Source organism: Saccostrea cucullata, unplaced genomic scaffold (assembly GCF_032062105.1).
Source record: "Saccostrea cucullata isolate Sc308-1 unplaced genomic scaffold, CSIRO_AGI_Scuc_v1 ctg965, whole genome shotgun sequence".
In the NCBI taxonomy this organism is placed as follows: Eukaryota; Metazoa; Mollusca; class Bivalvia; order Ostreida; family Ostreidae; genus Saccostrea; species Saccostrea cuccullata.
The window spans coordinates 203707-229542 of NW_026928551.1; the positions used below are offsets into that span (position 1 = coordinate 203707).

General features: G+C 34.3%; 2 protein-coding genes across 2 annotated transcripts in view; one reads left to right on the forward strand and one right to left on the reverse strand.

The window, feature by feature from the left end:
• LOC134277936 (sister chromatid cohesion protein PDS5 homolog B-like) overlaps positions 1-7196 on the reverse strand; it is a 40055-nt gene extending 32859 nt beyond the window's left edge. Inside the window, exons 1-5 of the mRNA XM_062760235.1 lie at positions 6986-7196; positions 1436-1552; positions 1131-1325; positions 597-683; positions 114-211 (exon numbers count right to left, since the gene is read on the reverse strand). Of these exons, the coding sequence (XP_062616219.1) occupies positions 114-211; positions 597-683; positions 1131-1325; positions 1436-1531 (476 nt within the window). The 5' untranslated portion in view covers positions 1532-1552; positions 6986-7196. The remainder of the gene's footprint in view (positions 1-113; positions 212-596; positions 684-1130; positions 1326-1435; positions 1553-6985) is intronic.
• A 143-nt stretch (positions 7197-7339) lies between these two features.
• Positions 7340-24289, forward strand: LOC134277935 (NEDD4-binding protein 2-like). The gene is made up of 16 exons (XM_062760233.1): positions 7340-7646; positions 10397-12188; positions 12883-12998; positions 13802-13890; positions 14067-14143; positions 14390-14500; positions 14785-17354; positions 18072-18188; positions 18391-18512; positions 18730-18854; positions 19271-19415; positions 19518-19700; positions 20080-20147; positions 20346-20446; positions 22690-22816; positions 23709-24289. Exons 1-16 carry the CDS (start codon positions 7469-7471, stop codon positions 23752-23754), a joined length of 5967 nt encoding a protein of 1988 aa, XP_062616217.1. The 5' UTR covers positions 7340-7468; the 3' UTR covers positions 23755-24289.
• Positions 24290-25836: the final 1547 nt, after the last annotated feature.

Here is a 25836-nt window from a genome sequence, read left to right on the forward strand (position 1 = left end):
AACCCTGGACAAGAATTTTGGAAAACGGTTAGGAAGAATGCAAATACATATTGTTTAGCAAGTCCAATTCACAGATAAAATTAGAAGTAGCCAGGAAAATCGTTGGAACATACCTGATTATTGAAAACATTAACTGAAAAAGACTGCAAAATATTTCTTGGCTGTCCTCCAATTCAATACATATATTAAAAGACTTCACCCAGGCCAAATTCTAAAAAAAAAAAATTCAAAAAGACAAATGAAAATGTATGTTAATAGGTGGAAATAAATGCATCACCCATAAACAATGAAGTGGATTTTTTATTCATTAGAGCTGAATTAAAATATGAGTATTTTTCTTGCTTTTTTCATAAAAAAAAACGAAACACCAATCCCTTTTGTACCTTTGGTTGAGAAGTTGCCTTTTCTACACTGTACATAGTGTCAATTTATCATCATTTAAATTTAATGATTAAAGTAAGTCTTATTGTTTCAAGATCTTCTCTCTATATGAAGGAAATTTATATACAATCTCTGGGAGAGATCAAAAGATAAATATCCAAAATAAGATGACCTGATGAGGAAAACATAAATGAATTCAAAGTTTTTGATTTTACCTCTAACAAATAGAAGTATCTCTTGAATGAGGGAGCATCAGGATCTTCCAATCCTCGGAGTTGCTTTATCAGGAACATGAAGATTTCCTTCCAACAGAAACAAGAATTATAAAACTTACTATAGAATTTGCAAGCTGAAAAACAATTTATACATTTATTCAACTTGATTCCCATGGGTCAACAATGCTACTCTGAATCAAACTGCTATCACTGGTAACTGGTTTGTGTTTGTATATGTACCTTAAGTTTTTTAATAACCTGAATCTTAACAGAGGTCAACTTAAGTAAACATTTCACATTAATTTTTATTTAAAAACTTTTTAGTGGTCTTTCTACTTTTTCCTTTTCAAATTTTTATTGATAGTCCTAATATTTAATAACGAAAACTATGCCTACTGTTACAACCTAAGAAATAATTCACAGATTTTACAAGATACATAATTACAAAAAGTATAAGAGGGTTTCACTGGTATTATTTCTAAGATATTTCCTATTATTATAGATACATTTGTACATGTATACTGTGTATAATACCTTGAGTTGGGCAGGATCAGTGTAAGGTGCATCAGGAGCAAAGATTCGAAACACATCTGCAATACAGCATGCCACAAGTAAACGCACATCTTTACTCTGATGATCCATAAAATAATCGGAGGCTAGGTACAAAGCTAATCCACTATACTGCTCATTGTCATCCTGACCCATATCTTGGAAAGCCCTGGCAAGGAGCTACAAAAAAAAAATAAAACAAAAAATAATTCATAGTCAGTCATTTCTCCTCATTTATTGACAAGAGGCAATCTCCTACCAACTGTAAGGATAATCAAGAAATAGTTTACCTTGAGTCTTCTAACCAGTTCATCTTTCCCAAGCTCTTCATTCACTTCCTTACACCCAGATGGATACACCACCTTTTTTCCTGCAACACTGGTCATTGTTGCATTTTACTTAAAAATCTGTAATCCACAAGCAAATAAAGTGCCGCGCCACAGCATGATACGCCCGTCAAAAATTACAATTTTCTTCAACAGTTTAGCTTGCAATCACATCAACCCTGATTCTAAATTTCCATGATTTTTCCATTCCTAAAAAATATTTATCCATCCCCTGTGATGTAAGCATTAGTTATAATAAATATTACATCACTGATGGATTTCTATGCTGGTTGTGATAGACCTTGTCAAATGCCCATCATATTAAACAATATCAAATTAGTCTTAACAAATTAATCTATATCAAATTAATTTTGAAAAGAAAAGGCTGGCCATCAAATGACATATGCTGTAAACTAACCAACAGTTCTTCTGTCTAACTCCCAAAGGTCATCATACAGCTTGATCAGAGTGATTAAGACAGCTAGCCTGAACTCATTAATTAATCTTTAACTGGATGCTTGTCTACTCATTAATACCAATAGATGAATGGGTCTGCACTATTTACCATAACTTTTTTAAAAACATATGAAATACTCAAAGATTTTTTTTTGTTGACATTTAATGTCCGACAGGTTTTAATATAAAATTCATATGGACATGCTGATTCCACCCCAATCCCATAAAATTAGTTTTTATAAATTAACAATTTTATATAATATAAGATTAGTCTACTATGCAATATTAAATTAGTTTTAATTACTTTTCATTAAATTCATTTTAAAACTTAGGCTAGCCAGCCAGAGCTATTTTTAATCCAACAGGCTCACACATTTGCCCAATACTCAAGGGATATAGATAACACCATGCTCTAGCTATTAGCGAACTCCTCACACTCAAAACTCATTAATTTCTCTCTAATTTGACATGCAATTTTCTGTTATCAAAATTCTTCTTGAGTCTTGACCAGTGCTTGATAATTACACTCATGGGAGAGGTAGGATTTCTTTAACATACATAATATTTGTTATAGATTGCTGTCAAGTATATGCTTTAAAAAAATAAGTATTTTCTTGATTTAACACTTTTTTAATAAGGACAGTGCAATACTCTTACATTATTTGGGATGTGTAAGTGAATAGTAAAAAGACACATTTTTTGTTAAATTTCATTTAAATCAAAGGTCACAGTGACCTTGAAATAGGTCGCGACACACCTTCTACCTAAGATGCATAAACTGGCCAAGTTTGATGATTGTAAGTCTTATAGTTTTCTAGTTATGGGCCGGAAAGGATTTTTCCATATTTGGCTATATCTTCTTAATTAAAGGTCAGAGCCACCTACTTTTTGTGCGCGACACACCTTCTACCCAAGATGCATCAGATGACAAAGTTTTATAATCCTAGGCCTAATAGTTTTAAAGTCATGAGCCGGAAACGAAAAGCTAACAGACAGACAGACGGACAGACGGACAGACGGACGGACACGAAGCCTATAACATAATACGTCCCGTCTTAAGACGGGCGTATAAAAACAAAAACACAGTCATGACTATCAGTATTTTTTTCAAAACATGTTTTGCAAGTATTCAAGAGGTATACCTATTACCAATAAAACTTAATTTATAATACATTATGATTAATGCCAATAATGGCCTCCTTGTTTTGCAAAACATTGTATTCAAGGCACTATATTAAAAACTCCACTAACAGTCTTCACGAAAACTCACTGGTCCGAAGACCGAGGCCAGTGAATTTTGATGTCGGGTCAGTGAAAATCAAAATTCAAGAAGTCCGATGGGCTTGTTGATTATAAAAATCATATGCAGTCAAAATTTATTTCAACTGACTTACTTGCGTAATTTCATTGATATGTAAAATAAAAAGAACAAACATGTGTTGTTGAATCATATAACATCTAGTGTTGTATAATAGGAAAAAATCTGAAACCGATTATCGGTTAATAATCGGAGTCCGATTTTAGTGATTAATCGAATTAATCGGTTTCCATATTTATTTTGAAACATATGTGAAATAAAGGATATATGACTCTATAAAATGTTTATTTTTTTACTATTCAATGTAACTAACAACTTATTAAGTAAACATGAAATTTGGCAATTACAATAACAGGGTAACTACTAACTAGTAACTAGTACTAACTACTTGTAACTAACAAAATACATAACAACCTGGTGAAAAAATGGGGCGTGTATAGCATTTTCCCAAACTTCTTACCAAGGACGACAGAGCGTAAAGTCGATGTAGTACCTTTATTGGCGTACGTTCACCTGCAGAGTTTGCAAACGGCTCTTGACATGTCAGGGCTGTCGCAGTACCTTTTGGGAAAAATCCTCGACATTTTTGTCAAATTGGGAAAATTTTAAACATACTCTCATGTATTAACACCCCCCCCCCCCCTCCAAGCAAAATATTTAATCATGAAAGCCATTTATCACTTTGAAAAGTATACTTGAAAAGCCAAAATTTACAGGACATAAGTCATAAGGTCTGATAAAATCTATATTTAACAGATCAAACATTTACTTACTAGGCAGGCATTTTTTTTTTATTTTCATATAATACAGAGACTGAAAAATGTGGGGGGGGGGGTATTTCTTACTGTTTAATTGCATCTTAAATAAATCAAAAATTTAGATTATAAAGAATAATTTTATTGAAATTATTAAGTTACTATTTAAAATCTTCCTTTTAAAGGTAATATCATAAAATTGCCTAGATCTACAATTTATTTCTTTTTTCTGGTCATTTAACACATGCAAATGAAATAGATAGCATCCATGATTTTATTTTAACTTATAATTCACTTTGAAATATATTTATTTATTTTATGAACTAACTCATAATGGTTATCCTTGTTTAATAATGAAAATAAGTTCCCCAACCCAATCTACGTATGACCTATCTATAGATCTCTATTCCATGACAGAGGAAATTCGAGTTAGAAATAAACGATCATGACAGGGTTGTTGCAGATTAAAATCAACCATGCATTACTGCTAAATGGATCAAATAAAGGATGCATTTGTGGAAAATTAGGTGATATAATCAAGAAAACACGTTTTGGGGAAATTTTAAGTATGAAATTGGGAAAATCTAGCACTTTGTGCCACTGGGAATGGGTCCGATATTCGGTCCAAATTTGAGGGCAGTGACGGCCCTGCATGTCTAAGTTTTGTTTCGTCGGCGGACTTCGATTTAGTGCCGGGGTAGGGAAGTATTTCTCGCTGGTCGTCCTCGTTGTCTGCGACACAGGGCGCCATCTTTGCCAATGTGTAGTGTATTCGACTATTCGTGTCAACAACAGTTTGTTCTTTGTAAACTCGTACATTTACAGGTTTTACCAATTAATCGATCTCAAATTTCAATCCGATTAATCGAAATCGGTTGGGTTTCAGCGATAGATTCGGCGATGTCGGCGATAATCGAAACACCACTACCTATTATAACATGGATGTATTACGTAACAGGAACTAAGCTAGTAATTATTAACTAGTACATAAAATGTGCAAAGTTCCAACGAACAACTTACCAAAACGCATCAAAGGGTGAAAAATGGCGGCATTACAAAAGTTGAAGTACGTAAACATGTATAAATTTACAGTTATGAAAATGTATTTATTTTATTTTTTAAGTAAGGGGCCAGTAAAAATTTTGGTGGGCTAGTAAATTTTGAAAGTTCACTGGTCCGACTGGCCAGTTAGTTTGAAAAGTTTTCGTGAAGACTGCACTAATTAATCCATCCAACATGTTTGTAAAAATGTAATGACAAGAAACATAAACTAGAAAGTCTGCTATTGCAAGCAATAGCGTATGTCGCCCCGAACTGGACAAGACTTTCATTTTTTGTATCACTAAAACAATACCCATTAGCTAAGCTTGGAAAACCATCAACTCGTATCAGGCCTTTCAGTACTTTGATTTAAAAATCAAAGTAAAAGAATTTTCACTTTCCCCTGGATTCCATGGCAATAATCGATTAATTGAAAATTTTAAATGCGAATCGCAAAACTACAATTACTAATCACCAAAATAAAAAAGTTTCATGACGAATGTTCAAGTGACCAGAGAGAACACTTGCAGACAAAATTCATTGCTTTTTGCAGGTTTCCGTGGCAACAGTAGCCATTTTGAAACTGAATGACCACTCAACACAACTACAACCAGTAATCATCCATTGAGGAAAGTTTCAGGAATTATTGTCCCAGCCATCTCTGAGAAACAGCCTGGACAACAAAAACATGCGTACAATCGAAATATGTCCTCCCCGACTTCGCCCCGAAGTCGGGGCGACACAGTAACAGGGTTTTTTCAGAGTGTTTAAATTTTTTGTTGATTTTAAGGCATTCACCAAACATGCCTGAGTTACACATCACAGTTGTGGTCAATGTAGGTACATAAAAATAATGTACATACAGCTGCTAGATGCAAAGACTTAATGATCAATTCAATGAAAAGTTCATCATACCTGATAAATCAACATTTATATTTTTACACATATTCTAATAGACGAATTTCACATTCCTAAGAGTTATCTCCCGCAGTCGGCTTAAAGCTCATTTTTCTCACTTTGTCCTTTGTAAGTTACCAATTAATTGTTTTAATCTTCCAACGTTATCTGACAATTTCGATCTTTACCTGTTTTGCCAGAGTATGGGGCAACATGAAAAACATAATGAACATATTCGTACAGATTTTATTTCTAAGATACTGACCCATAATGTTGGTAAGGTTATACAGGGAAAACAGTACCTTACGCCATTTGACCCTGGACCGATCCCAAAAATGGGAATAACTTTTGTAAATGTGAAAATCGTTTATTGTGGTGAGGGCTTGTCCAGAGACATGGTTAGATCATTCTAACTATGAAGAGGTTTCACAATACACTTCAGAATGAAAACTCAAAAGGTTCCTGGTTTTATCCCACACTATAAATTGTTATTTACTAGAGTTTCCAGAACATCAATAAATTAAATGGCTTCAAATCATATAGAGGCTTGGAATAAGAACATATGGAATCATTTATTTGAGAGTCAAAATAAGTATCCCGCAGGAAATTGTCATGTTATATGCCTTGTGGAAAGAGAAAGAAATGAATCACTGTATGACAATGCATCCCTTTCTTTCCCTTTCCACAAGGTACTAAACTTGTGTATACATATTAAGCAGGAGCAAACCTATCTTTCAGCAACACAATATTTAGTAAATTAGTTAAAATTACACATATTTGAAGAAATGAATTCTGTACTTATATATTCGAAAAGTGCTTAATACGTATTAATATGTAAACATACCATAAAATAATATTTTTTTTATAAAGACACATCTTCTCTAGATTTGGTTCCTAAAATGTTTTTAGATCAAAATTATTCGGCCATTTTGAAAGCATAAATTCAACAGCTTTACCAAGAACAAAAACCAAAATGTTTCTTCGGGATGAGCTGCTGCTTCTAAATGATGTTTATCATCTATAGGATAATAACTAAAATTCCTTTACCTATTATTTAGCAAAATAACTTGTACTCTGAAGAATGTCAACAAAGAGCTCCCAAACGGCGCCAACTATTCCTCCATATGAGAGGTTAAATAATATTTTCGTCACCCAACAAAAGAGCACGTTTGATTGGTCAATTAAAAGAAGAAAGTTTAGTATAAATACAACTGTATATTTCTGTTTGACTTCATAGGAAGTTAAACTTTCAGACAAATCACTATTGTTTTCTTTTGCAGCTGTTATTTTCTTATCGATTGCTCTTGCAAAGTATTTACGAATTGTGACTAATTAATTTTCACTTCATACACATTAGCAAATCAGATGCCGCGTTTTATATGCGAGTTGGAGATATTTTCATGCGCATGGCATCTGCGCAGTATAGATTGATTCAGACCACGTTGAGGGAGGATAGTGTAAACATACGTTATCGTCGTCAAAGATGACGATGAATTTGAATGCAGACATTACATAGCATTGGTGTTTGAAATGAAGAGACAAAATCCGATCAGAGAGGTCAATCAAGTTAAACCACAAGCACCTTTAACCGGCTCTCAAAGACAACAGGAAGTGAACGACCAGATTTTTCGTCATGTTCAAGATATGTTTGACGGAAAGGTTGATGGGGATGTGGTGTTTATCATCCTTCAAGAATTAGAATGGAATGGTGTGTTATCAAAGTATTTTTCATAACCAGTGACTTTACATTTCCCTATTCACCTATCTCCCTATTCACCCATCTGTTGTCATATAAATTTCAGCCTGCTTTCGGTTTCTACAATCAGGTCCAGTAACAGTACAAGCAGTGAATTTAGCTACGTAGCTTGGATAACCTACATAGACTTAGCTTTATTTAGCTACTCGATGTTGCTTCATTTAATTTAGTATGAATTATAAAGATAATTTCTTCCAACATCATGAACATTAGACATGTTGGGACCACTCACCCAAATGGGATATAATAGTCCGTTTGGGATATAATATACCAAATGGGATATAAAATTACAGTGAAAAAAATTTAAATGTTTTATTTTGGCAATAAATATCATAAATCTGCATCAATACACTTAAAAAGGAATAGACTTTTGTTGAGCAAGTTTTTCTGCAACCCTACAGTTTGTAAGATTGATCCCCAGAAAGTTATAGAAATTCTGAGGGATCAGTCTCTTAAACAATGGGCATACAGAAAAACTTGTCAACCAAAAGTTATTCCTTAATAAATGTCCTGATGAGGATTTATGATATTTATTGCCAAATTAAAATTTTTTTACACTGTAAATTTATATTCCATTTGGGACATTATATTCCATTTGGGACATTATATCCCAAACGGACTGTTATATCCCATTTGGGCGAGTGGTCCCAAAGTGTGAGATAGAACATTCTATTGTTAAAATGATATTGTCCTCCGGACCCTGTTTAACAATAAAATTTGTTCTGTGTATTCGTAATATAGCAAAAAAATCCACGGACAATAACTCGTACTCAGTGCATTTACTATGACAAATCCAGAGGGTTCTGAATGTAAACATGGCAGGTAAATTTGAAGCGAGAAAAACCATTGAGAAAATTAGTTGAATTTTTGTCTTCATTTGGATTATTTCAGTTATGTATGCTTTACTATAAAAAGAAAGTTCTATCATTGTCCTACATACATTTTCTTAGGTAAAATTCATCCTATATGCATGTATTTGCAATGTAATAGAACAAAGTGGAAAAAGATAATACCAACTTATTAAACCAAATATTCTGGAGTTCTGAATTTCAAAACGATAATTTTGAATCTATAAAAATATGTTGATCATTTCCCATATATGGATTACTAAGAATATGCAAAATAACTTTGGACATGTGTACAGTTATAACAGTGTACTTTTAGCTACAGATCTATTAGCTACAGAACTGTAGTTCTCTGAGAAATTCGGACAAATTAAGCAGCGAGCTACAGACCCAAGCATAATAAAAACCTTTGATTAACATTGCCGCTTTTATGTCACTTTCTTTGGGTATAATTAGGGCCCCGCAAGGATTTCGGGTGAATGTAATCACATGGCAGGTCAAATTTGTCCACAAATTTTCTGTTTTTTCCTAATAACTTTTTTTATGGTAGCCCAATTAAGTTCAAATTTGGTATGGTAGTTCAGTAGGCAAAAAGACATATTTTGATGCTAAGTGTTTGATGTTTCTCTATGTTCTCTGGTTTGGAGCTGGGGTGGTGGGGTAGATTCCTGAACTTTATATAAGAATGAATTGGCAAAGAGAGATAACTTCTGAAAATGTTCCCATTGTAAACTGAATACTGCCATGAATTGTCCTAGGATTAATTAGCTTTCTCCTGAAGAAAATCTAAAGCATTCTTTATCTGTCACATTGAGATTAATTACCACCTCTGTCTGCAAATGTAATAGTTAAGTCCATTTGGAAAGTGGAGTGAAGTATAAATGTTTTTACTTTATTTTTATTGAAATACCCTATAAATATTCTGATTTCATTGAATTCTAAAAACAAGAAATAGATTAAAGAAGATATATATTTTTTATTTTTATTTATTTATTTATAATTTTTTTTTGCTGATGAAAATTCAAGAAGATTATTAATAGGATTTCTATCATTACTGAAAAAGTTCTTATTATAAATTAAGAAAATGAGAGAATACAATAATCCCTTGGATTAATTATCTAGCCTGCTGCAGAAAATTTAGAAGGCTTATCTTTATCTGTCACTTTAAGATTAATGAAAACCTTTGTCTGCAACTGCTGTTTGTTTTAAAGTTATAACAGTGATATGTACTTTTAGAAGGCAGATTTATATAACACAAGCTTCATTTTTGTTTAGATATATACCTTCAGTGTTGAGTTGTTCTTTACTGTCTTGTGTAATTACAAGGATATTATTTACAGGTTTTTAAACCTTTGAAATTTTAAGAAACATTGCCGTCATATATTTTTTAATCATTCCATAAGCAGCACTGTTATAATTCTACCTCATGGAGGGGCTATTGCTGACTGGTCAGTTTTCTAGTTTCCTGTTGTTTAATGCTTTCCCCCACTTTAAAATGGTATCCGATAATTTAATATATACATGTATTTTATTCAATTTGGATTGATATTACATTTACCGGAGTAATTGAATAATTAGATATTCCTTTTGTAAAATGATACAGTACGAACACTGATATTGAGAATTCACGGATATAGCGAAGTTATCTTGAATCCCTAGCTATATAAATTTAAAGAGTTTCTTATACGGATATAACGAATTACGGATATAGCAAAGTAATTTCATAAGTACCAGTCACTTCATATTAACCGAGTTTTACTGAACATGTATCAAGATTACTGGAAAAAAATGACTTCAGTTGAATTAAACCTTTCTTACATTTATTGTATATAATTAATTTTTTTTATTTCGTTTCAGTGGAAAAAGCAATAGATACACTATGTACTATGTGTGGAAGCCAGATAGATGCAACCAAGAAAAAAAGCAAGTTAACTGAAATAGCTAGAGATGTCTTGTGTTTGGATAAGAAAAATAAGTTTTCCCATCAATCAACACAGAACCTTATGCCCTCTGAGTTTCCTGCACTGGGTTCACTTCCAAGTTCTGACAGACCAAACTCAAGAGAGTCCACTCCAAATGTTGTAGATGCACAAAGGTTGGATAAAAAAAAATCACCTGTGAGTCAACAAAGAGACCATTTAGGAAATGCTACTACAAATGTAAATACAGGCAATGAACTCATTAGATTAACAACCCCTAGTGGGTATAATGCTGGTACATCCTCTCCTGGCAGTTTAACTCCAGTCCAAACCAGCCCCAGGCATGTTGGGGTAATTGGCGAAAAAATAAACAGAAAGTCAAGGGACAGTTCACTATCTCCTGGCGGTTTTGTAAGTCCATCTAAATATTCTGAAGAAGATAAAAATATTGAAAGCTATAATGGATTACCGAAGCTTGAACTTCCTGAATATAGGTCCGAGAGACTCACCGGGTATGATGAAGTTCAAGGAGGAAGTTTTCCTTCATTTCATGATAATAGTGGCAGTGAGGATGTATCATTAGATTTTGCGCAACTTGATCCACGAAAATCCAATAAAATACGGTCTTCACATAATTCTCTTGATGATATTGATGAAAATTTTGAAGAAGAATTGGACTTTAAGTCATCCTCGAAGAAATTATCCACTCCATTAGTTCCTTTTTCTGAAGGTATTGGACATTCAATTCTTGCAGGTGCCCTCAATTTGACCACTTCTCAGGACAATGGAATCCCTACTTCTGTAGAAGAAAAATGTCCAATGCTTGGTACAGAGCAGTTACCACATCACATATCTCAAACACTGGGAGGAAGTATTGCACCTGTATCATCTCTATGGCCACAAAACACAAATGACAGAAATAAGTCAAGTCTGAATGAAAGTGCAAGTAGTTATGTGTTGTCAAATTTCTCCCAGCCATCAGCACATGGAACTTCAAGGTATTCATTTGCTAATAAAAGTGCCTTTAATTTAAGACACGACTCAGGAGAATTTGACATTGATAGTTTGATAAAAGAGAGTAATCTAAATGGACTTCATGGAGCAAGCCAAAATCAAGGTAACTCAGATCAGGTGAAAGAAGCGGGCAGTGTTTTTCAAGACCATTCTGATCAGTTAAGTGTAGACAGCAGTGAAGCAGTTGAAAGGCCAAATTCAACAGAAATGCAGTTACCAGTTTTATCTTTTGAACTCTCTGTCACTGCAAAAGAATTTGTTCCAAGATTGCAAAAAGAAGATGATTCTGAACAAGCTGATGAGCAATCAGATAGGACACAGCCTCATTTTGTGATGCCAAAAATGGGGAAACCTTTAGATGGGGGAATACCTATTCAACAGCCTCGAATTCCTAATCAGTTTGTCCCAGGCTTTCGCCTACCACGAGCTCCTTTTGGTATGCAGATGCGTCCACCTTGGCCACCTAGAGGAGCCAGGGGCTCTATTCCAAGGGGAATGCCTCCTTGGATGCAGCATTTCCCCAATTTTCCAGAACCAAGAGGAGCTCCTCCTTTCCTACCCCCAGGTGGCGTATTACCTGTCCAAAGAAGTGGTAAAACTTCAGCTGAGGCTAATGAGAGGGACATTGAGAGAGTGAGTCAAAGGATTGCGAGTGGTGCTGAAGTGCTGGTAGTTTTAAGGGGACTTCCGGGAAGCGGGAAATCTACATTAGCAAGGTAAGCAAGTCTCTCTGCTTGCATTGAATACATCTGTGAAATGTAAAAGTTATAGCTCTACCCAATTAAAAGTTATGGGCAAGGTTCAAGTTTTTGTGGATAAACAGATAGACAGACAAATGGACTGACAAGACAAAATCTATATACCCCCAAATCTTTGATTAAGGGGGCATAGAATTTTTTGTAAAATTCTCAAGAAGAGCAAGATCATGATTAGTGATAAGGCCATGCAAAATTAATTACTTGGTTCTCAGGCCTTTTTTGTGAGAGAAATTTTTTTTCTGCCCCCAAAACATGATGAGGCAGCTTTTTACATTGTACAAAACCTCAAAAAATGATGAGGGAGGTGATTTGGTGTTTATATTTTATTGATTTAGCAATAAAAATCATGATGGAAGAGATAGGGTGAGAACCAAGAAATTAATAATAATACTGAAGCATAGTAAGGTAGGTAGAATCAAGTTGGACAAGGGAATATTAGGGAAGGTTTGTTCAAATCTGGACCAGCTGTGGTAGGGCTGAGTCACTTTCTGAATAATAACCAAGTCAAGGTCACTCAGATGAGCTCATTGGGCCATTAACCTCCTGTTTATTTTTCTGTTTGATATAATATTAAATCTCTGAAAGTGTTTTTTTTTCTGAAAAGCTTGCAATGAAATCATGCTAAAACAACTATAATATATTATGTTCATAGGCAGCTTGTTGGAGATGGACAAATTCTAAGTACGGATGATTATTTTTGGGAGAATAAAATATACAGCTTTGATGTCGGTAAACTTGCAGAAGCTCATGAATGGAATCGCAAAAGAGGTAAATATAAAAATACATGTATATGTATCGAAAAAAAAATTTCATACCTCAAATTTAATAGACTTAAAAAATAACTTGTAATTCTGATTACTCCAACTGACCTGTTAAAATCCCCCCCCCCCCCCCCAACTCATTATTTTTAGCTCTACTGGTCAGAGACCAGAAGAGCTTATGCGATAGTACAATGTAATGCGTAGACATCACTAAGATACATATAATTCTGTGGATCGGTTTTTGATGAACGGTGTTGTCGTGAATACTAAAAATAGAAATTTCTGTGAAATACTTTTAAAATGCTACTCCACCTACAGTTTTGGTCTGATTTCAATATACCTTAGCACACAAGTCGACTACACTAAGATACATAATTCTGTCCATCAGTTTTTGATTTTGATAAACGGTGTTGCCTTGGTTATTAAAAATAGAAATTTCTGTGAAATACTTTTAAAATGCTACTCCTCCAGACCTACAGTTTTCATCTGATTTCAATATTTACTTGACGCAAAGGTTTAAAATAATCAGAGAGTATTGTTTTTGTTTTAAAACAATTAGGATATATAACTCATGACATAGTAATAAATTTCTTGTTAGATAAGGGGTTTACATATAAATTTCATGTCTACCTCTTGAGCGAGTCTGTCTACAATAGACACAGGCCAGACTGAGCACTTCTTGTTAATATATAGCTACAAGAAGGGTGTTTATTTTTACTTATCATACTTTATTTTGTCAAAAGAAGTACATTTTTTTGATATACAATGCAATGTAGATATATTTTAATTATACATATCTTTTGATAATAGCTGAAGCAGCAATGGAGGAGAGGTGTACACCTGTCATTATAGACAACACAAATACTCAGTCCTGGGAAATCAAGCCATATCTAAAACTGGTAAGAAAACGATAGCCTGTCACTCAAAATAATCAAACATTAAATTGACTAGTTCTGTAGGAATTTCCAACAATGTCCACATGTAACTAGTCAAATCTCGATAATCATATCTCTTCAAAAAGCTGCACAGTGGCCTATGATGCTTAAGCATGTTAATCTTTTACCATTTCTTGCAGGGTAAAGCATTTTCATATGAAATGGAATTATTAGAACCCAATACACCATGGAAATATTCTGTGAAAGAGTTAGCAAGGTAGGGAAAATTATTCTGAAATATCTTCATTATTTTGCTTGTTGAAATATTTATGATTAAAGGTCAATACTAGAAAGATTTTAAAAGTTTTAAAGAACTTTTCATCCCTTGACTGTTACATGAAGTGCCAATCCAAAGAATTGTAATAAAAGATGTGTAGGTTTGACTTTACATAGAAAATTTGGTTTTGTTTAATTAGATTGTTGTGCAAAAGTCATATAAACAAAATTATTGAAATTTTATTAGGAGAAATGATCATGGTGTGTCAAAAGAACATATTCAAAAAATGAAAGAAAGGTACCAACGAGATTTAACAGTAGAACTGATCCTGGGTTCCCCTGTAAAGAAAACTAAAATGTAAGTGTTTTTATATGACCTTGTTTCATTATTGTTTTATCTCCTGTATGTAATGTGAAGAACAAAATACAGAAAAAAAATTGTTAAAGAAAATAATTGACAAAAACTGTAACAAAAAATTCTAAATCCCATCAAAAGTTTTTGTCTTAAGTGACTTCAGTCTCTGTGACTTTTGTATATGAAAGTGCTTTGTGTTCATTAGAAGAATTCTTAAATTAGGCAGTTTATGTTCTTTAAGTTCAATTTGAATTTGTTTAATGTGAAGTACTGATATTTTTTAAAAGAGAAAATGGTGACAAGCCAAAGGATGTAGAGTTTTCAGCAGCAGATTTTCCTGAACTCAGAAATTCCCAGCCAGGAAGGGGAAGTCCATTTAATTCTTCACGCAAAGATTCATTGGACCAGGAGGTTTTCTTGACAAGGCCGGAGGATTTCAAGGAGAGTGAAAGCTCAATCAAATTCAGAAAAAACAGTGGTGATTCTGGTCGTGAGTGCTCCACTATTGGTAGTGATACTGATTCTGAAAAAAGATTGGAGAAGGAATTTGATCAGCTGAGTGATAGCAGACAGAGTCCCATCCCTAACTCCATAGGATACGTGGCTAGGTCTCATGTGGCCATGTCACCCAGCAACATACACAAACAACTGGAAATCATCACTAAACGGAAAACTCTGATGTCACCACCTGTTTCTCAGGGTGTTAGACAGAAGGAAGAAACTTGTCCCAAAACTGTGGAATATTTCACAGTGTCTACCTCCACAGCCAACATTACAGACACAAACACAGCAGGAGAAGATATAGAGGGGAAAGTGGAGAGCCTTATTATGGAGAATGTGGGGAGCTGTTGGAATACTGACCTGGACCAAGATAAGATCATTGATGAACTGAAATCTTGGATCCTTTTCATGGACATTGATCCAACCCAGCACATGCAGGTAGAAAAAATGATAGAAGAAAAAATTAAAATATTATCTACAAGTTGTGATAATGAACAAGGTGATATCAAGGAGCAGAATTCTGCTGATGAAGGCAATGTTATAAGTGAGTTCAGAGAAATAACTGTGTCTAAGACTGAAGTGGTTTGGGATACACCCATGGATCAGAGAAGCAAGAAAAAAAATATCCACAAAAATTCTAACTCAGAAAGGGACCTAAAACCTGACAATGGGAATGGTGATAATTCAACACATAAAGAAGTACAACAAAAAGATAATATTGAATCAGATGACAAAGACCAGATGACTGAAACTATTCCAAAAAGTAATGTAACATCAGAACTAAACAACATTAAGGCATCTGAGCTATTGTACTGGTCAAAACAGGAAAACACTGACACTGATATTGTGGTTTCCAGTGACTCATGGGAAAATAAAGAACCCCTTGGACAGAGACAGGTCAGTACTCATCCACAAAGAAATAGCCAAGCTTCAGACACTACTGAGGCTAAAGTGGCAGAGAAATCTGATGCACAAAGTCTAGTAGAGAACATAAATAGTGCCATGAACTCCAAGCATGAGGATACAGAACCTTTTTCAGACACTTCCAACCTCTCAAAAAGTATAGCTGGCTCTCCCACGGAGCCCCAGGCATCAGCTCCAAAGAGATGTGAAGAAGCCAGTGAGTCTACTTCTAAAAAACCAAGCTCAGTAGTATGTGAAGCTAACAAGATATCATTACAAGATGAAAATGTTCACGAGAAAGATAAAGCAAAGTCACTTAAAAAGAACAGTAAGAGGAAAATGGCTGCTAGATTCCCACTACTTAATGACAGTGACAGGGCTAAGCTAGCTGTAAATGACTGGACTGCTATCAAAGTGGACAGCCTTGATGATGTGAAAAGTGACAATGTAGAGAAAAAACTCAGTGTTAATGACAGTAATGTGGTCATAAAAGTGGATTCAGAGACGGAGATAACACCTCACGATCTAAACATAATGCATGATCTTAGCAGGGGAACAACAGACAGCAGTAAAAAACCTTGTAAGGTAGTGATTATTGAAGGCAAGGAATGGAAAGTTAATTCAACATATAAATATTCAGAAAAAAATTCAAAAAGCTCAAATGTTATGACAGTGCATCGCAGTACAATGACAGAGGATTTTCTAGAAGCAGACATTGAATTCTTGAAGAACAGTTTTCCAACAATCCCAGAAGCAGACTTGAAAGATGTTTTACAGAGTTGTGATAATAATGTAGAATGGGCAGCAGACATTATTTTGGATTGGAACTTTCATGACATTTCGCTAAGTCAAGAAGACAAAAATAAATATTTAGACTCTATGTTTAAGGTACAGCATGTGCCAAAATCTCCAACTATCCCTGCCAGATCGAGAAGTTCTTCAAGCATGTGTGTGGGGGAGCAATCTGACCAACCTGCCTTGTTAATTGACATATGTATAAAATACTTGGAAGACACAAATATTGCAACCAAAGAAGACATTGAAAATCAATTGATTGCAAACTCTGAGAAAAGGATGCTCTCTTATGAGTCCAACATCCGTACCTGTCAGCAGTTCTCCAGAGGTAATGAAGGAGATGAGATATTTATAGAAGATGAGGAGTTCAATAGAATGATCCTGCAGGAATTGGTAGCTATCGCAGAAGATGAGCCAGCAAATGATAGTGTTTCTTTACAAAATGTGTCGAAGCTGGACCAGAGCTTGAATTCCTCGTATGTTGACTCTCCACAGAGTGGTGTGTTTGAGGAGGTGGTAGATACTAGTCAAGTGAGTGATGCTGGCTTTATCCCGGTGACAGAGTCCCCGGCTAATCTGACACTCTCCCTAGAACTCCCCAGTGACTTTATTCAGGCTCTTCTCAGCCTCTTTGGATCCGTTGGAAACTTGACTCCAGGTAAACAATATCTACAATCTCTGGGGATACATGTATATGAAAGAAAACTCTGTCTGTGAGGGTGGGGTTTTTTTTTGTGTAAAATAGTGGCTATAATATAACTTTATAATGAGAAACTGGAATGATGACCTTAAACCAAGATCATATAGGCAATATCAATGATACTGACCTTATATCTACTAAAATTACCAATTAAAGTTAGATGCAAACATTGCTTCACTGTTTGGGTACAAGTTCATTCATATTAAATATACATGTATTGTATTCACTTGTGTTGAGGTCGTGCTAGAATTAGGCATCAAATTAAACATATAAAAGTTTGTTCAGAATAGCGAGAGTCTTTTCCTGAAAAGCAAATCTACATTAGTAATATTTACATTCAGATATGCCCAAATAGTGTGGATAAGTTTTATTTTTCATGACAATTTATGCACTAGAATGGGACCCAATTTAGTGCAAAATGTTTTTTTTTTTCAAAAGCAATTTCCCATGCACTAAGATGACTCAGGTTTGTCTTATGGTCCTGGAGTCTCTTGTTTGACAAGTTTATCTACACTGTAGATCCCTACAGGCAGCTAATACTTCAAACACTGTCAATATATTATTTCAAGTGTAGTTTACAGTGTAAAGATTATTTTAGACAAAACAGTTTTGTCCAGAGATCCTTATAAATGCATTAGTTAACAGTTTGTATAGGAGTCTTTTTTCTTTATATAGCAGCTGCAGAAGCTCTAACAATTCCAGTAGATTACATAACGGCACAGCGACTTCACCAGTGTCTGAAGACAGAACATGTAGAAATCCATGTTAATCGCAGGCAGCAAATTTCTGAAGGTATATTATCACAGAAAGCCACTAGCTTAAAATGAATTGACCGAATTGAATGTTGATTGTAAAGGGAAATAAATTAGGAAAAAAAAACTGTTGGAGAAAGTGATCAGTACGGTAAAAAAAAATCATAGGCATGATTAGGAAAGGAAAAACTAAGATAAATATATGCAAACTGCTAATATGAAGTTTATTACTTTGCATTTAGATGAAGCCTTTGCACAACAACTTCAGTCAGAAATGAATAATTCTGTGTGCAGATCTACTGAAAAGTCCATGCATCTTATAATGCAAGAACAGTTACAAGAGGAGGAAAGGAAAGCTAATCTGGTAAATAAAACTGAAGAAATACTCAACATGTTCATTTTTGGGCATTAACAACAGTCAAAGTTTTTTATGCCCTGCGAAGAAGTTCCTGAAATCCAGGACAGAAAAACCTGTTACAGTATGCCATAAATTATTATAAACCAACCAAATAGTCCCTCAAAGTTTGGGAGCACATTTCTTTGAAATTTGATTTTTTTTTTTTTAATAAACTATTTTTCAGAAAGAAGATTTAAAGGCCTCAGGTTTACATAATACAATTGGAAATAGAATGAAAAGGCAGAAGCTGCATGAAGAATTTCCAGCCATTGATCCTTCTGTCTTAGATGAAATATTTCAAGCAAATTGGTATGCTATAAAAGATATCATTTTTTACTGCTAATTGAATTTAGTAATGATCTGTTGCTTTCATGATCTCAGCTTAACAGGAAATGACAAATGAGCCTTTCTGATCCAATTTTGTCAATGTCAGCAGATCTAGGTAATCCTTTTCCACAGAAAAATACCCTGCCCTCACAATAAAACCTAAACATCTCTCAAAATGATTGTAATTCTGATCCAAATGTATGAAAAAAGTGTCCTTTTCCCCTAGCAAAAATTGTTTATGTAATGGTAACAGACAAAAATTCTTTGTCTTAGTAATGAGTAAGAAGAAGGTCAGCCATTGGGGAATATTATGCACCCTAGAGATGCATTTGATTCAAATTTTATAGGAGTTGAGTCTCCCACAAAATGCATTAGTAATGATAAATTTGTATATTCAGCTTCAGTTATGCTGACACAGTGAGAGCAGTGAAAGGATCGCTGGGAAGTAATGAGCCACCGAAGACTGTGATGACAGCAGAAGCAGCAGACAAGTATGAAAGAAAATTGATTGAAGCTGCAAAACAGCAAAGTCTACAAGAAATGGTAAATCACTGCCTACTGTTTGCCTCTGTCTTATTACAGTTCACATTTGCAATATTACAATGTATTCCAATTTGCATATGAACTTCTAACTTGAATTTACAGATTGATTCATACACTTACCGTCCCAAAGTAAAGAAGGAATATCAAAGTGCTGAGAACCCGGAGTATGAGGACATCCGAGGAGAAGCCAATCTACATTACAGACTGCGCCATGAATGTTTCCAGAAAGCCCAGGAGGCCTTCAGGCGAGGCATGAAACAAGTGGCCCATTTTTACTCTAATCAGGTAGGTGTCATTGAATTGTATATTTTTAGCTCTACTGGTCAGAGGCTTCATTGACTTGTAACCACATTTCCCATGGACCTGGGTTTTTTTTTGGTAATTTTAATTTCCAGTCATCAACTGGACACTTGAACCTTATGTGAGCCTGACTGACTCCTTATAAGGCCTTAAGGGGGTCATTGAACATTCATGTGGTATACCATTTTTTTCAATAAAGCCAAGATAGTAAAGCCAGTATAAGGAATACAATAAGGAGGTGGATCTACGTTTGTCATATAAATATATTTAGCTTATTGGCCTTGATATTTTTTAAAACAAAAATTGTAATAATTATCATACATATTTTTGTTGCATGAATCTAATCAATTTGCTTGGTTTTCAGGGCCATTTGCACACTAAGAAAATCAAGGAGGCAAATGAAAATGCTGCACAAATGATTTTATCTCGGAGGTATGAAAACTAGAGCAAGTGATACCTTTTCCAATTCTTTAAAATGTTGTACAAATTTTCATGATGTGCTGAAATGTCAGAATCATAGACTAAGACATATTTAAATATATTAGTTATTATCAGCCATATTTCTTCTGAGATTTTTACCATCACATAGTTAAAACAAAATTTGCAAGTTTATTATATTTTTTTTTTAAGAGTTGAGTATCTTGAAACCAAGTCCACACTAGATTTGCATGGTTTACATGTAGATGAGGCAGTTACTGTACTTTCAAAGGTTATAGAAGATCAGAGGAAAAGTAAGTTAATAAGATTATCAACATGTTCAGCAGTATCATTCTTTCTTAAGTAAAATGAATGGTTCTTATCTTGTCTTTGATTAAAAACTGTGGTTAAATATTCTTTTGTTTGTGGAATGTGTTCTGCATACTTGATGAGTACTGTAAATCACTAAATTTTCGCGACACCTTATTTTCGCGAGATAGTCACTGACTCTTGATTAGCGAGACAAAATTTTCACAAATTGTGGTTATTGCTCTATATAATCTTAAGTAATACTATTATACGCGAGAATTAAATTTTCGCGAGTACACAATCTCACGTAATTACGTAAAAATAAAGTTTTCGCGAATAAAAAGTGATTTACAGTATGTTAAAATGTCTGTCAGTAATATCAACACATTTTAATATGGTAATTTCAAGCCCTTCCTAGATGCTTGATGTATTGTACATTTTTAGGTCACCTGAGTAAACTCAGGTGACCTATTGCTATCCGTTTTCGTCCGTCGTCGTGCATCGTGCGTCGTGCGTTGTGCGTTAACATTTGAACATTTTCAGCTTCTTCTCTGCAACCACTGAACCAATTTCAACCAAATTTGGCCTAAAGCATCTATGGCTGAAGGGGAACAAAAATTGTGGATTTCATGATCCCTGCCCCCCTGGGGCCTGAGGGGTGGGGCCAAAACCACTAAAATTAATGCTATCTTTAAAAATCTTCTTAACTCCTGGACATCAAGCAGTCAAACTGTTTGCATGATTGTAATCAGCAATGAGTCCTCTGCCAAAATTGTGAAATTCATGGCCCTGGGGTCAGGGGTTCTAGTGCTAGGGCGGGGCTAAATAAGTAGGTAGTGAAAATGCATTATTTCTTTGAAAATCTTCTTCTCTGCTCCTGGGTATTAAATAAACCAACTAAGCACATAGTTATGATGAGCAAGAGTGCCACTACCAAAATTGTGAATTTTATGGCCCCAGGGTCAGGGGTTCTGGTGTTAGGGTGGGGCTCTATTGATTATATAGTGAAAATACATGAATTCTTTGAAAATCTTCTTCTCTGCTCCTGGGTATTAAATAAACCAACTAAGTACATAGTTATGATGAGCAAGAGTGCCTCTACCAAAATTGTGAATTTTATGGCCCCAGGGTCAGGGATTCTAGTGTTAGGGCGGGGCTCTATAGATTATATAGTGAAAATACATGAATTCTCTGAAAATCTTCTTCTCTGCTCCTGGGTATTAAATAAACTAACTAAGTGCATAGTTATGATGAACAAGAGTGCCTCTACCAAAATTGTGAATTTGTTTGGCCCCAGGGTCAGGGGTTCTGGTGTTAGGGCGGGGCTCTATTGATTATATAGTGAAAATACATTAAATCTTTGAAAATTTTCTTCTCTGCTCCAGGGTATTAAGCAGATGAACTACCTATATAGTTATGCTGCACAAGGGCCCAAATCTTCCAGAATTTTGAATTTCAAGGCCCCAGGGTCAGGGTACCATAGAAGGGGGGGGGGGCTGTACTTATATACTGAAAATGAATGAATGGTTTGAAATCTGCTCCTTGGTATTAATCAAATATCAAGGCCTAAAGGTCAGGGGTTCATGTGTGGTAGGGGCACTATTGATTATTGCTGAATATTACTGATTAGTTGAAATGCATTTTTTGTTCCCTTACCCTGTATATGGGTATTAAGTAAACAAACTAAGCAACTGCTAAGTGTATTGATATGATGATCAATGGTGCCTCTTTCAAAATTGTGAATGCCATAGCATCTGGCTTAAAACATGAATCAAATTCAATCACTGGAAAGTTGTTGCATAATACTCAGGTGACCTATAAGGCCCATGGGCCTCTTGTCATGATTAATACCAGGACAGGTTAAAATTTGGCGGAGGTTCATACCAGTGTAATTTGAGCTCTGTCTGCACCAAACTTGCAGGGATTTTGCATGAAGGGATGCACCCTATCAAATTTGCTTCTGATACCTTTTCTAAATGAGTGACCATGCTGAAATGCCGGCAGCAGGTTCGTTCATAATATACTTAGATCAAACTTTGAAGGTGATGCATCTAGGGATGCACTCTACCAGACTTATTAGGAGTGCATACTTACAGACTTTCTTCACATGCTGGATATGAATGCATCAAGGGGTGCAAACTAACAGACTTGTTTTGTTGCACATAACTAGATTATTAGTTTAGTATGGGAGATTCATTCAGCCGAGCTGTTCCATAATCTTTGATTTCCTGTGTTTAATCTCTCGTAGAGCTCTGTGGTAGAGGTGACAAAAAGAAGGATCTCTTCATCATAACAGGAAGGGGCAGTCATAGCAGAGGTGGAGTGGCAAGAATTCGACCAGCCGTAATACGATGGCTCAAACAGAACAACTACAAGTAAATATACACTTCATACATCAGTATCATTGCAAAACTTTAGACTATTTCAAAGTTAGTTTATTGAGCTTTGAATATTGACTGTTCTTCATGCTTCTGTGTTCTATTTCAGCTCATAAAGTTGAGGAGATATCCTTTATTGCAATGTTTATTATCAGATTCAGTGTGAAAAAAGGGTTGGAATAAAAATTAAGTAGTTCTTTAAACTTTTGGACCCCTGGATGCTTTTCAAACATTTTACCTAGATTAACTTGGAAAGTTTGTCCAATAAAGTCCAATATGAAATTATTAGGGGGTCAGAGGACATAGAATTGAAGCATTACATGTACCAAATTACATTGCGAATATCAAGCTTATTATTTCTTTGCTTTGGAACTTCTAACTTGATAGCAATGACAAAGATTAAATAATTAAAACTTAGATATCTTATATGCCCATCTTTATTATGTCCTCCTTCAAAGAGGGGAGGGCATATTGCTTTGCTGCTGTCTGTCTGTCAGTCGGTCTGTTGATCTGATGGTCCACCGTCAGTTTCTGTTCATTTTCTTTGCAGAGGTTATACATATATCCACACATTGAAATAAAATTTTGTATAAATACATGTATTTATCATGAAAATATCTAGATCAAGCTTTGTTTTAGGCACAATTGAGCTCTTATGGACAGAGTTATGCCCTTTGGACTTTAAAAAATTCCTATTTTTTGCAATTTCCATTCATTCATGACAATTAATTATCTTGATAATTATCAAGGTACATTTACCAAGCATTTGTGCTGGATATATACCCAAGAATGGTATTTTTTCCTACATAATCATTTTGGATATCACTTTTGTTTTTTGTATTTTTAATTATGTACTTCTGAACTACTAAGTATTGGTAATTTTTTTCAGTTTTGCTGAGGTAAATGAGGGCCTGTTAAAGCTGCGTTTGTTCTGAAAATAAAAGACTAGGACTGACAAATGGACAATACACTTGTGCCTTTTTTCAGTAGACGATCATTGAATGTTTTAAAATTTGCTTAACTTTGAAAACATGTATTAAATGCATGTTCTTTGATGTCTTTATTTTCATCGTTGTTTTATATATATAGTATATACATGTTTCTGATATTCTGAAAGAATATGCCTTCTTTTATAATTATTTTTATGATCCATATTGTTTTATGATATGAACTTGAGGCATCTACAGTAAATTTAATACTCTGGTGCTGAATATAATTTTTTCTATAAAAATTGCATAACATATGTTTCCCACCCACAAACAATAATCTCACTAGGTTGTAGGTATTGTTAAACATAATTTTGTTGACATTTAAAAAATGTATTAGTATATAATTAATTATTTTTTATGTTAGATATAGTGTTTAAAATTTAAAAAGAAATTTCTTGACCCATAAGTTAAGATCTTCAGACATTTTGCATAACATTTGTATTTGAAAAAATCAAAGTGTTCTATCTTGCTTAAAATTGTTCATTTTTTTGTGTTAAGTAGAATTGATTATACTGAGTTTTAGATGAATATAAGACACAAATAACCTTCATTCTTTTATAGAAAAAAGTATAATATTTTGATAAACTATTTGATATGTAATTGAAACTTTTTGCATGTTTGTTAAAACATTAGAATTATTTCATATCAATGGGACAGATTTCTATTATGATTGTTGATTTTTTTTCCTGCATTTTTTCTTGATGTATATATATTTAATGGGTTTCAGTTCACTACTCACATCATGAGATAAATATATAAATAAGGGTAGTGGATCTGTCCAAAGATTATTTTCACTTTACAAGTGAATTCTATACCAAAGAATATTTTTTTAACCCCCTCCCCCAACAACAAATGAAGTTAGGGGTGTATATTGTAATTAGCTGAAGCCAACTTTAAAATAAATATGTGTGTTTGCTGTCTCCTGACTACATATGAAAAATTTGGGTCTGTAGGAAGTTGGGAAACTTTTTTTTTTTTACAGAAAATTTACAAACCAGTGTTGAATTTACAAAATGGACTTTTCCAAAATGCTGAAATATAAATAATTGTTTCCTGGAAGTCTGGAAAAGTTTGAGTCATTAGAAGAGGGAAGCCAAATTCTTAAAGATGGATCTGTCTATAGACATTGATTTAATTAATATAACAAAAGAAAACTCTGTCCTAATTTAATGATCATTTGTGTTTGCATGTTCATGCAAGAGAAAAATGTTTGGCATTCATGTAAACCGAGTTGCTCAGATGACCTACAGCTACCTGTTTTGTCCATCGTCATTATATATATTATATATATGTATTAACATTTGAACATTTCAGCTTCTTTTCAACCAATTTTAGTACCTATCATCTTAAACCAAAGGGGAACAAAAATGATGAATTATATGTTCCAAACTTCCCACTGTCTCCTGAGTGATATGGCAAAATTAATGCTATCTTCATAAATCTCTTTTACTCCTGGACTTAAAGATGACAAACTGTTGGCTTGATGATAAGCATTGACCCCTCTGCCAAAATTGTGAAATTCATTGCCCCAAGGCAAGGGATAAATTCTTATCCTTGATAATTTCATACTCAGAAACCAATGATTACTCAGTGTACCCTTTTAAAGGCAACCGTGAGTTTTTATGTCATGTTAATCTGAAGGTGTTTAAGAATGATAGATTTGACAAAGATATTCTTGGTTGATTTTCCAACGTGTACAGAGCCAATTTGTTTGGAGGATGAGTGAAGTCGATGAATTAAGATAAAGGAAACTGTATTGAATTTGGCTTAGTTTACAATCCCAATATGTCCCAAATCAGAAGTGTTTGTTGATGGAATAAAATTTTTGTAAGTGAAATTATGTGACATTATGTCCAGCATTATGTAAATGAAATTATGTGAAATAAAACTTTGGGGAAACATGGTAGGCTTTGAAAAGCAGCTGTTATTATCCCCCTTTCTGTGTTTTTTTATGTTTGTGGTTTATGTTTAGAACGAGCATCTAAGTGTTAATCTGTTATCTGTACTATTATGTGCACTAAATATTTT